This window comes from Wasmannia auropunctata, unplaced genomic scaffold, assembly GCF_000956235.1.
Source record: "Wasmannia auropunctata unplaced genomic scaffold, wasmannia.A_1.0 LD336026.1, whole genome shotgun sequence".
NCBI classification, from domain to species: domain Eukaryota; kingdom Metazoa; phylum Arthropoda; class Insecta; order Hymenoptera; family Formicidae; genus Wasmannia; species Wasmannia auropunctata.
In genome coordinates this window covers 263,979-277,856 of record NW_012026864.1, presented here as the reverse complement: position 1 = coordinate 277,856, position 13,878 = coordinate 263,979, and the positions used below count along the sequence as shown (strand labels likewise).

General features: G+C 44.0%; 1 protein-coding gene across 4 annotated transcripts in view; it reads left to right on the top strand.

The window, feature by feature from the left end:
- The window catches only part of LOC105452665 (ETS-like protein pointed), a 105,549-nt gene that overhangs the window by 79,870 nt on the left and 11,801 nt on the right, over positions 1-13,878 (top strand). For 3 of the 4 annotated variants that reach the window (XM_011693979.1, XM_011693978.1, XM_011693983.1), the window contains one exon: positions 2,686-2,949. The exons of the other annotated variant lie outside the window; for it this stretch is intronic. In XM_011693979.1, the coding sequence (XP_011692281.1) occupies positions 2,686-2,949 (264 nt within the window). The remainder of the gene's footprint in view (positions 1-2,685; positions 2,950-13,878) is intronic. 4 annotated transcript variants of the gene reach the window in all.

The following is a 13,878-nucleotide window of genomic DNA, read 5'->3' as shown; positions in this document are numbered from 1 at the left end:
TTTATCTATGAGTACGCAGTAAACATTAAGAATCCAATCAAGATTAATGTCTCATTAATTGTTAAATATATTAAAAAGCTGTATCTACTGCGTAACGAGAAACGTACGTATAGAACAATAAAAAAAATTGAAATAATAGAAAATAGAGAGAAAGGAAGGATAGAGAGACTGGAAGGGATGACTAAAGAGGGAGACTTACGAAGAGATAGGAATACAGATGGGAGCTGAATAGATCGAGATAGATAAAAGCAGATCGTACGAAATGATGCGGCAGGAAGCGGAGGTTCGCTTGTGATTTAACTCCCGTTAAGTAAAACCCCCGTACTTCCTTATCGATTATTCATATCGCCTCATCATTGGCACTGAAACCTCGACTTAATCGACTAGCGCGATCTAAGGACGACTACTAACGGTAACTCACCACAAAACTCAAGATTCGTCTCGAATACGTAATCTTTCTCTCTCCCCCCCCTCCCCCTCCTCTCTCTCTCGTATCGAAAGGGAACGCGTAAATAAGCACAAGCGAAATAGAATTCTTAACATTAAGTTCGACGTTGCAACGTGATTTTTTGATAAAGATCGGTTACGCATTATTCAACATTAACATCAAAACAATATAATATAAATTATTAAATTTTATTATACAAATGAGCATGTAGGATTCGCCGGAAATCATTGCTGAATTAAAAAAAATAAATAAAAATTTTGCGAACTGCTAGGCTTTCTTACAGTTGCAAAAAGCTACTAGGAACTATAAACTGTTTTATTATCTGCGTGTATTAGAAATGATGGAGAGAGAGATATATAATCACGTATAGCTGTGTGATTTTGCGGATAGTAGGAGCGGCAGGGAAAAGAGTCATGAAAAAGCATCATCGTCGTCATCGTACTTTCCACATTCCAGCCGTGCAATTTATTATTGTGCTACGATTGTGAACGATGTAGTCGGCCGCGCCGCGTGATCCCTCTGACCGAGGCGACGGTAATTTAACTGAAGCCTAGCGTGCACCCGACGCTCGCAGTCGCGACACGACGTGGGTAATCGCTTTGATTCCGCGAATGAGAACGGATGTTAGGAAACGCTCTTGCGTTGTATAAAAAAGTAGAAACTAAAAAGTTGTATCTTCCTGTCGCGGCGATACTGATCGGATTCACGGTGAAATTCATTAATGCGATGCGTTTCGCCATCGTCGAGACGAATGAATCGATCTCTTTTGTATGCCGTATCGGATGGAAGCCTGGATTGATCGAAAAAATTTTCCCATTGCTTATAACCCCGGTTGAATAATTGCTTGATTAAATAAAATGTCTTTCTCGAATTCGCGCGCCGTTCACTTTACGCCGTTCCGACATTATCTCGCTATAAACAATGAAAGCGCAATTTCCATTTCGATGCAGACGCAATCTACATAAATCAATTTTTAAGCGATCTTTATTTCCGAGATAAACTCGAGTTCTACATTAAATAAGTTTTTCTAATTTAAATCAATTTTTTATTCTGATAATTATTCTGACAAAAATTATTTATTATTTGAAAAAATTAACTCCATATTATATAGATTTTGTTCTTGTTACCAGAAGAGTTTATCTCAATTATCTCCCTTATTGCTTAAATAATTAATAGTCGACAGTGTATATAAACGTAAAACCGAAGAGAGAACAGTATGGACTACAGCGAGGATTATTTGCATATTAAAAGCGAAGAAGTGTAACAGAGTGTAAGAACACGAAAAATACGGAAATATTCATGGCACGTATGTCGTTTTTACATTTTGAGTCTACGATTGTTCCACGAGAATTCCTAGAAGCGTAGAAACAACCGGCGATGAATCACGGCAATGGCGAACGTCTCCTTCGCAATACGGTCGCGATGATGATAGTGCTACTCCAGATCGTTAATTACGATTGCGATCCGCGATGCGCGGAACAATCGTACTTACGGGGGGAATCACTTAATGACAAACAATGCAATATTTTATTTCTGTCATAATCAACGCGCGCGCTGAAAAACTATCAGGGCACACATGCCGTCGCGATAACTGTTATCACGCGATGATAAGGGGCTTAATTATTACGATTAACATGTTCATTGTCCATGAGGTATATGACCATTCATGTGTACACGTCCACGAGGCGTATATATACCCCCGATGGATGGCGAATAGTGCGCAATAGTTTCTTTCCTTTTTTTGCTAATAATGTTTAGTTAACGGGTTCATCAATCAAGATACGAAACATATTTCAATTTTTGCAAAAATATATTATTCGAATTTTTATTTTATTTTTTAAATTTTACGACATTTTTATTAAATAAACTCTTGAGATCATATCGTTGATACATGTTCAATTTATGGAACTCTCGTGAAGAACAAAATTATAATCGCGGTTGAGGAAACGATCGTATACGACAATAATAATTTTTTTGTATTAATACAAAATGCAAAAATGTTACTAGAGTCTCTTCAGTCAACGCACATTACTATAACGTTAACGAGCACTTAAGAAACGATGTGATTTTACCGTGCTTAAAAATCGCGAATGATGAACGTGCACAATTTTCAAACGGATTCAAATGACAGATAAAAACGGAGATGACGCGAATCTAGCTATTTAACTCGCAAAGGCATCAGAATCGAACAAAGCGTTGGCAGCCCGGTTGAGGATTTATCTCCGTTTTACATTTAGATGTCGACGCAGCGAAGGCCTCTCTGGAGAACGTGCCGGCGAACTTGTATGAAAGCGTATGCGTGCCAGATTTAGGTGATTTTTTGGGATACCAGGGTGGCGGCCATCAGGTGGCAACACCAGAACATAAAAACCCGTCGACGCCCGCCAATTCGGCCACCTCCAACTCCTCCGGTCCTCCTCAGAGCGGTACGCAACAACAACCCCCGATACAACCCTCTTCGGGCGCGGTGTCCCTGCCATCGAGACAGTATCATAACGATGGTAAGTCCATTTTTACTATTCCTCTCCGTCTTCCTCCAATTCGCGAAGAATTACTCTCGGTCTTGCGTTAGGAATATCCCGTAGACGTGCATACGTCTTACGTCGATTTAGAATATTCCACAGAATATAGCAAATTTCTGTAGAATAATTTCAAACCTTTGAGGCCTGGAATCTCTTCTCTTCTCGTGGGATCTCTTTGTCGCAGAGTATCGAGGGCGTTTCCTCTAAAAACGAGATAGTGATACTATTAATTTCCCTGTACGACCGCACGCGCGCGCGTATAAAGAGCGTTATCATCGACGATAGTGCCTGTGCAGACGATTGCAGCGAGCTTCACTTCCTATAAACACCGTGTGGCGACTTTCCGATACTCTTCCCTTTCCGATAAGCGATAATTAACTCGCGCGCATATGCAAGGGACCGCTAAATTGCGCGACGAGAGACGCGTTTTATTTATTTCCCCCGATTGCAAGTACAAACGAAAGCGTGGAGGAGTTTCTCATTGTTACGTCAGGGCGGCTGATAACATCTCTCAGGTCGGTGCGTTTGCACGTGTTGCAAACACAAACCTCTCATTATCGTCACTGTTCGTTCCTCATTTAGCATTTCTTCGTCGTCGTACCGCGGGGTATACCGCGTCGGCGACAGGTCGCGATTTCACCGGCGCGTATATGCCTAGAAATCGAATCGTCAAACGTCTAGCCTCTCCTCTCTCTCTCTCTCTCTCTCTCTCTCTCAGGGCTGATTGCGATACGGCTCGTTACAGGCGCGCGAGTGACAAGCGAGAGGGTGAGCTCGAATGACGTCCGAAACGAGAAACACTCGGACTTTTATTAGGACGCGCGCGCCCATTTATACATAGCCGGGCGCGTCTTCAGCCTTTATGTAACACTTTGTTTTGTCCATTATATTCTTCACGTAGCGCGGTAATCACGAGAATATTGTTGAACCTGAAAAACTTATTCTTTATTTACGGCTCGCACACTCTTGAATTCCCGATGAATACGCCACTACATAATATCTGAATAACAAACGAACTATCCCACAATCATGTATGATAGTTCATAGATAACATCGTGTAGATGATGTAAGCTACCCGCGCGGCACAGTTCAAACTCATTTTTTCTCTCCCTTTTTTTTTTTTTTTTTTTTTTGCGGAATTGCCTGCGGAATAGCTCTCTTGCCGCTATTCATTCAGAAGTTTTGTACAATCTTGTGAATTGCGACCGCGGAAGGATTTACTCGGGGATCAGGACGGCGCGGCGGCACGGCCGCGTGTCAAGCGCATTTTGCGGAATATCGAACTTTTGTTGAATGAAGCCGCGTCGATTGCGCAACGATTTTGTTATTGTACAACGCAGGTATTGTGCAATGCGGTCTCGACGAGATTTCGCTAGCGTGTGCTCGAACTAAGAATCGTATTATTCACCGGTCACGAACCTTACTTTTAATTTCTTTACGGCGCGGGCGAACGAATTGCCCGAGTGAAAATATCAACGCTAACGCTGGCGCAACGGTCATAATAAAATTTCCCCCTCCCCCCTCCCTTCGGTTGCGCCCGCCGTTATGACGCGGAGAATTTTTGCACAAGCGCGTATGACCCAGTTTTTTGTCTAACCATTAACGTTTGATCATTTATCTGGCTTTGACCGAGTTACTTTCGCCATACGCGCTTATCCGTTGTAAAAATCGAATTCATCATTACGTGACGAATCAGCTCTCCCGACAAGTGCGTTTTGCACAACATATTAACGTGCCGCTGTCGAAAGACCAAATAGCAACGTTCATCGTGCGTTTAACGATACGTTTGTAGCTGTTATGAATTATGCTTGAATTTTAACGTATTACAGTGGTCGGTTAAAATTGTGCTTCCTATTGCACTTGCAAGAACTTATGTTTTAATATTTAATATCGCGAAATGCAAGTCACAAAAATGCGGAGCAATGCATTTTTTTAATACAATTTGCGTCGTTATTAAATTGACTTTTTTTTTACATCTCTAGATGATCACAGAGCGCAACATAAAATCTAAAATAAATATTAATTTATTATTTAAATCATAAGTAATTTACTCATTAAAAATTTACTATTGATTTTGTGTTGTTAAAGTTGAATTGTAATTGATTTTACAACGCGATACAATATCTTGCGTTTTCATTTTATTGCTGAGGATGTTACGAAACGGAAGAAAAAAAATAGAAGATTAGAGAGGTGACTTGCAATCGCGACAGCTGAAACTGCGATTTTGCTCGCGTACTATAACGCGGTCTTTATCAATGGGAGATAATCCAGACTTGGCGTGTGTGTCGTTCCGTAATCCATGCGCCGCCGCGTACACTCCGCTTTGCAATCGCGAAGTGCGTTGATGTTGGGAGGCACGCGCAATACGACGACGGATGGAATGGAATAGAGAATGGAACGGAGCGCGGAGAGTGGTGGAGAACATTATAAAGCGAGTCTTCGTACGTAGCGCACGGGTAACAATTACCCTAGCGAGGGGCCTTACGTCACTGCAGCAGTGACCGTGGGTGAACGAGGGAAAGTCGGGTCCTCTACACGCTCCGCCGCGGACAATAGAGACGATTCGCCCGCGCCGCGCCGCGCCACGCCGCGCCACGCCGCGTCGGCTGACGCCGTGCGTGTGTCTACCTCGATATAACGCGCGGCACGCATACACATACCTGCGCGTGTACGTGGACGTTAATGAATGCGCTCGTATATATCCCGATTTCAATCGTTCTCGTCTACGTGGAAGGCAGAATGAAACCACTACCATGTTAGAACTGACTGAATCAACCGCTGAAAATTCTCACCGGAGCTGAGGAGGAATTTTAACAACTACTGCAATTAAAATCTAAATTTCCCAAAAAGACAGCTTGTAATTCAATTGTATCTGATAAAGCATACCCTACATTCCAGCTCTTCTCTGAAAATAAAACGCGTCGACTCGCGTTCACTGTGCTTTGATCTACGAAAAAAATTAATTACCCGCGAATAAATTTGTTCTTGTTAACATATATAAAATCAAATATACTAGAAGAACAATGTAATTTTACGTGTGCACTGCTATTTCTTTGAGGCCCTCAAATAAAGTGTTTCCGGTCTCTCTCCAGACCGGAAGAAATCTGTCTTTAATACTTTACACGATACTTCAGCATCCGTTAATGTCCAAATAACGTGTAAGATATCAAAGGAAGATTTTGTTCCAGTCTAAAAAAAAAAAAATTTGACAAGCGCTGACTGATATTCGTTCGCCAAAGTGCGTCCCGGCTCGGCCCGGTACCGTATGTACGCGTCTTACGGACGTCGTCGTTACAAAGCGACCAACACAAACATCCGTATAATAGACTCATTATTTCTGCTTGCTAAAGCACTGTTACGTTATGTATCACAGCTCTTCGAGGTCTCTGGTTCGACTCTCGCTTATCCTCGCTTTCGACCTCCTCGTGTCGGAACCGCGATGTATCGCTCTGTTATTTCGAACCGAGACGACGGTATAAATTTTTAATTGCGCTATTAGAAACCCAGATAAGTCCCGAGATATTTTCCGACGATATTAATATATTTATTCGCTAATTGGATTGTTCTGCGTTGCGCTCCTAATGCTCCTCGGAATACCTTATTTCAATTTCAAATTTTAATAAATAATAATATCGGTTGTCGGAAAAATTGTAATTGTCTGTTCTTCAATTCATTTCTCAAGAGCAGAAATTTCTGAATTCAAATCTCCTTTCTTCGATAATATAACTTATTGTTAGATTAATATTGCGAGATTAAAGGTGTGTATATGTAATAACAATATTGTAACATCGTACAAGGGTTGTCGAACACTCTTACGAAAATAAGAGTTCGGTTATATTTGATTGTAGCCTTTCCAATCGCCATTTGAATCCACGGAACAAGGTAGAATAGGTCCTTAGGATGAATTTTGTGAACGTATAGACGATGATAGCGCGTGCTGTCCATGAAGACAAGCGTCGAGCTTGTCGCGTATTCATTGCTTCGTGTCACGTATCGCGCGCACGTGCACGGATCCACAAACACGCGTAACGCGTATATGTGCGCGTGCATATTAATATGCATAAATTAACGACAGCGAGCGCGGGGACGAGAGAGAGAGAGAGAGAGGGTCGAATCCCCGCGCGCGCGAAAGCGACGCTCGCGTCGTGATTTGACGACGAGCACACGCGACGCCCAAAAAAGGATCCGTGACGTCCGTCGATGGCGTTTATGGGAGAGAGGAGCGATTGGTCACGCCGGCGAATACAATGATTATTTGTTAAGCAACCCTCGCGTTATAACTAACGCCGAATGAATTACGCGGCATTCCGATCGCTTCTATCTCTCTATCTCTCTCCCTCTCTCCGTCACCTAACGTCCATCGCGTGACGTCAGCTTTCATCGTATTTTGTAATTTTAATTAATCGAAATTTTCCTTATCGTAGATAATCTTGCGATAAAAAAACATTAATCTGATTTTTTGATTCTTTGTTTTGTGTAATTAACTAAGATACGTAGTTTTTACGTATATAGTCTAGAGTAATCTCCTCTCAAAAAAGATACTCTCTTTTTTTCTAAATCATAGTCAATTACATACAAATGCTAGACATCCAGATCTCGAAGTTTCATTCGACCCGACATGAAACTCGTACATGCAAATGTTGGAGTAAGAATTAATCCCTTACTTCGTTCACTCCTCGTTTTTACGTTGAGCGCGCGCGCCGGAGGCGGCCAGAGCAAATTGTACCTAGTTCCTCAAACCGGTATATACTTAATGTGTGACTAGGGCTACGCGGGAAGCTTAATAAGCGCGATAATAAAACGGTATTAAAAGCGCGGTAGCGGCCCGTTCTCTCGAACCGGCGCGCGGTGCGGCGCGAACGAGAGAGAGCCATCACGCAATCTCCCGCGTCGCGGAAGGATCCGCAATGCACACACCGCTGGCTGGTGTCGCGCGAACGCGCGTTATACCCAGCGGCGTCATATGGTGCGCCACCGCAGATATCCCGGGCAGAAAGATATAAAGGAGCGACTGTGCGTATATAGCGGGCTAGAAGTAGTAGAGACTCGCCTAGGGATGAAGCGAATAGAAGAAGGAAGCAAGGGGCGCATCCGTCCACGGGGGGGGGGGGAGGGAAGGAGGAGAGTACGGGAAGGGGAGGGCGGGAGGGGTAGTTGGCACAGGTTGTATTCATTCACTCGTTCATTCATAGTTCGTACACCGCCTCGAGGGTCTACAAAGCCTCTTGCTCATTCAGAACTCGTGACACGACCGTGTGGCACACGCACGTGTGCGTGCACGTACGCACGTACATACGTGCGTGTGTGTGTGTGTATGTGTGTGTATATACGTTCTTTTTTTCGTCCTTTCTTTCCCGTTCGTGCGTATCGTCTTCCCTCCCTTCGTCGCCGTCGCCGTCGTCGTCGTCGTCGTCGTTGTCGTGGTTATCGTCAAGGTTTTCGTACGTATACGCCGTGATGAACGGCGTAAGGTAAATATACGAACGCGGCCGGAAATAGAAAAGTACGTTCCTTCTCTGGTATAAGTGTCTCGGCACCGCAGAGATTCTACTTCTTTTTCAAGAATTTTAACGTCGTTTTAGTCACACCATTTTTTTTTAATCGAAAAGAATTGTAATGCAAACGGTTATCAGTGAGTATGTATAGAATCAGTTATAGTACAGAATGGTTATAAAATTATAGCTATGATTTATTCTAATGGCTCTACTCGCAGATCAATGAGAAGAAAGGTAGAATATAGAAGAATGTTCTCTCATTATGTATTTTCATGCATTTTTCGGATTAAAATATAAATTGTCACAAGATACATTATATCTTCTTACGCAAGATTATAGTTCTTGATAGGCTCTGAAATAAGATAAAAGTACCTATATGAATATGAATATAATTGTTCTTTTTCTACATATGAATTGCTCATCGCAAGTATTACTTTACGTCCTACTTCGGGATTTTTATTAATTGTACAATAAGTACTATAAGTATTGTACAATCGGGTATTGTCGCTCGATGATCAAGATGTATCCTGTCATGTTGGTACATTTAGCATAACTACGAACATAAAAAAATATCGTGATAGAGGTAAACAAAAGGAGCAACGCAAGGAACGAGCGTAAAAGCAAGCGAGGGGATAGAGGGAGAAAGAAGGGGGCGAGTGAAAAAAGCAGAAGCGATATTCGGAGCTCACGTTACAACCGGAAGTCGCTGGGCAGGACTGGTAGAAAAAGGAAAGGGAGGGGGACCTACCCCAATACCACTCCGGGACGGCAAGATAGTTTTATAATGTTCTCGAGTACTCCTCCCTTAATGCACTCGTAAATGCACCCTCCTCAGAACCGCTTCACCGCAGCATTGTTGCTCACTTCGAGAGCGTGTCCCGATTGAGTGGAAGAATCGCACAGATGTGAAGAAGAGAACCAGATCGTCTTGTGTGACTAGTTTGGTCGAAAATATACGTTATAATAGCGATTCTCTTTGCAGCAGATTTACTAAGATTTTATTGGAATGGGAATTAAATACGGGAATTAACGAACATTAAATACCTTAATTGAAGCCTTTCTAATTTAATATTGAACACAATTTCGATATAATAAATTATTTTTTTTTATCTATATCAAATATTCATATGAATAATATTTTTGAAGATACGTTACGAATAAGATATCTAAAATTCTTATATCTAATATTCTTATATCTTTCCAATATATATAAATGTAAGTATATCAATATATAATGTAGATTAGTTTAATTTAAAAAAATAATGAGTTAATATTGAATTGGTTATTAGAGACCTGATTACATCGATAATTCGTGATTTAATGATTGGTTATCTTTTTTTAGATAATCATATCTATACAATATACATATCTACAATATAAATCTCTCTCGATAAAAAATACAATCGTCCTTTAAAATGATATTAAAAGTTATATATCAGAATTTATATTTAATAATGTTTATTTTCTTAAAAAAAAAAAAAAGAAAAGAAAATTTAGCAATAAAGCTATATCTTTCTTCGCCGAATTGCGCAAGGCAGGACGAAATTCGCGACGTACTATCGGTACGCTTGACGATCGATTTACTCTCTCTCAGATTCTCAGTCTCAAATAGAAAATAGAGACGGCCGACGTGGTGTCGGACAGGCCCGGAACGCGAGCGGTAACGAAGCGCGCGCGTTCTTATTGTGCGGCCCTCGTAAGTCCCATTACTATTGCCGCCGAGGCTATACGAACCCGAGAGAGGCACGAGGCGTAGGGGAGTGAGCGCTTCCGGTCCCCTCTGCATCACGTGCGAGACCGCCGCCGAACAGAGAAACCCCCGTTGCCTCGCCTCTCAACATCCGGTCTGTTGCCTCCACCTTCTCTCCCTCTGGTCACAGCCCCCTCTCAAAAATAGGCTAGGTCCTTCTCGGCTCGCGTCGAACGCGTTCATCCACCGCCGCTCGCGCGCGCGCGCACGGCGGAGACGATCTAACGATCCGCAGCGCGGCGAAATACGCGTAATCGGCGCCGGGACTTTCTCTTGTTTCTTCGCGTGCTAAAGAAAACAAACGAAAATACATTATGCAAAATTATAGAATCTTTGTGCAAAATCGCACATGGGTTTAGAAATTGTCAAAATTATATTTTTCAATAGCTTTGTCCGTTTCAATTTCTATCACGGGGGACAGATAATTCTGAAGATTCTTTGCTGATTCTGAAATGAATATTTCGGGAGAAAATGTTAAACGCAAATTATATACATGTTTGATAATTATTTTATCAATTATATTAAAATATATATTATTTTTAATCAACGAAAATGATGAAATTAATAATGTCGATGTCGATATTGTACATTACGCTTTAGCGATACCTAATTAATTAAAGTACATCATAGTAATTACGTCACGTCCTATGTGCGTGTAGACGAGATGCGTTACGTTTCACTCGTCATTATAGTACGCCATTACTAATTGACCAATTATTAACTTGTTATTAGATTATTATTTGCTGTTTTCCAATTGACAATTTCAACGTAACAATCAAATACACGGGATATGTGGGACTCCGCTTTAGACTTTTATCGCGATAACTTATCACCACGAGCGCTTTGCTGCGAATATTTCTCGCTGCGCGACATCACATCGTGAAATCGCCCACATATTGTCCAATCTCATTATGAGATAATAACAGACGAGACGTCATAAAAGTTCGGACCATATATGACAAAATAATTTTTTGTTCTGATTCCTTCATTATTATTACTGTATTTTTATTTTGCATCACCGCAGTACCTTTTCAGCAGAGATTTTGAGAATTTCTACGTGAATAATGAATAATTATGTATTCGCTTCATAACAAAAAAAAACTTTAAATGAAAAATACCGAAATAATATGAATGAACAAACAAATTTTATATACATATGTGTACAGCTGAATATCATGAAATATTAAATCACGAAATTTTATCATTATTTTGACAATTTTGAGGTGCCTCAAAATTTTAAGTCAAGTAATATGACCCGTATTTTTTCTTAAGTGAAACATCAGAGATCGTGAATTAGACCGAGTTGTCCATTGTCAACGATTGCGAAATATCCGAGTCGCGTCGATCAAAGGTATATAGGTGTCGCGTACAAACGTACGTATACGACGGAATACCGCGGCAACGCGATGACGACGACGACGATGATGATGATGATGATGATGACGACGACAGCAACGGTGGCAGCAGGTGGTTGAAGCTTCGAGGGGGCGTTTTGCGATCTCCCTTCCTCTCGCTGCGAGATCGCCCCCCTCCCTCTCGCACCCCCGCCGGTCTCCCCCCTCGTTCACCCCCTTGAACAAGCGGCCAGGTTTCCTATCTCCGTGCCCCTCCACTCGACGAGCAGCCCCACTCAGGCAGGCACGTGAACTCCCACCTTCCACCTCCATCGTGCGGCACCAATGCGACACCAGCATAGCCGTGCGAGACGGTAGCGTCTGTGGCTGGGATCCCGCGGGCAGGGGGGGAAGAAAATGCGATGGAGGATGAAAGGGACGAGAGATGCGGAGCGGTAGGGACGGGGGCCGCGGAGCACCGTAGAGCGGAAACGGCGCGGCGCTTCGTCACAGTGACACGCGCGCTCGCGTCAAGTGGAGGAGTGCGGTCGCGAGGAGTGCACGCGAGAGAGAGCGATCTCCCTGCTCGACGCGTCTGCTCGACGTCTCTCTGCCAGCCGCGTTCCGGGCTCGCCGCGTCCGTTCCGGAGTAATCTCGCGCGCGGACAGTGATACCTCGCTATCGAAGGATCACCCGCGGATAAATATACTCCGCGGAGTATATACCGTGGTTGAATGAGGAGCGAATCCCGCGATTGAGAATTGAGCGGGATTCTCTCGAAAGATTTCGACTTGAGTCTCCTCGTGCAGGGAACTGAACGCGCGGTGTGCGATTAAAGGATATCTTGAAAGAGTCTCGATCCGGTTCGTAGAATAGAACGTCGGGAATTTTAATTCGATCTTGATTGTGGAACTGAATGCAGTGAGTAATTAGTAATCAGTGCGAGGAATACCTGGAAAATCAAACGCAGTTCCGCGAGCGGATCCGAACGGTGGTGAATGATTGAGGGAATTTATCTGGTGGAAGGTATATCAATCCCGGTTCTCTGTGGAGAACCAAGCGATGGTGAATAATTGGGAGGACGTCTTGAAAATTGCAGCCGACCGCGGAACTGTGAGCGCAGTGAACTGTTAATTAAGGGAATACGACTTTATTCCGATTGTGGGATCGAGCGTCGTGGGCCGAAGGCGGGATACCTGAGGACTATACTAAATTCAGCTGCGTGCAGCTGAGTCAACGAAAAAGGAGCGAGAACCGATGCGGCCGGCCGGGGAGACACCTGTTGCGTCGTTCCGCGGCTAGCGAGAGGGACCTCGAGTTTTCTCTCCCGGAGTAATATCGAAGAGAAAGAGAGATCGCAGCCGTTCATCGAAGTCTCTCGCCTATCCGATTCTCGTCGACGCGCCACGCCACTTCGGAGGGTCTATGCCGTCGACGAGCGGATTGCCGCCGCAGAAAATCGCACGAAGCGACCGCGAGGAGGACCGAGGAGATCACCGCCGTCGTTGTTGTCGTCGTCGTCGTCGTCGTCGTTGTCGTTGTTATCGTCATTGTCGTCGTAATTGCGGCGGCTGTGTCTCAACGTCGCGCTGCCATGCGCAACGTCCCAACGGCGGACGGCGTGAACGGCGTGTCGTAAGGCCACGCGCGGAATAATCCGATCGTCGCACGGATGCTCGCGCGCTCGTCGCCGTCGAGGAGTAGTGACCAACGTCGTCGTAGCGCGGGACAATCGAAGGCGACGTCACGGCGGGCGTCGTGAGCGTCGGGACGTCGCGGCCTTCGGGGCAGGCGCCGGGCATAATAGTCGACGCGTACGCGAACGGCGGCGACATCGGCGCGTTAGCGACCGGCAGCGGCAGCGGCAGCAACAGCAGAAGCAGCAGCAGCGGCAGCGGCAGCGGCAGCGGCAGCGGCAACGTTAACGCCGTCGCGTCTTCGGAAATGGTGCTCCAGATGCTGGACACGCTGATGACAGGCCACGAACCGTTCTACGCCGATTATCCCGCGTACCAGGAGGCGGAGCCTCTCACCGGCCATCATCCGCATCAACATTCCCATCAGCACGCGATCACCCGCAGCAATACTAGCGTGGTGCCGCCGGTCTCCTTGGACGCGACCACCCACACGCCAGGTATATCTTATACCTCACGGATTTTGACAAGATTTTCAAGTCGGCATATAAGAATGTCGCGGTGGAAGGTATTTAATCCCAGGATCTTCGATCTTTGCTCGAAGAGCATCGTAGCGAGATACTCTTTGAAGAAAATATTCTGATTAAAAAAATAAAATAAAACGGCAAGATCTTTATATAAACGTACTTCCTGC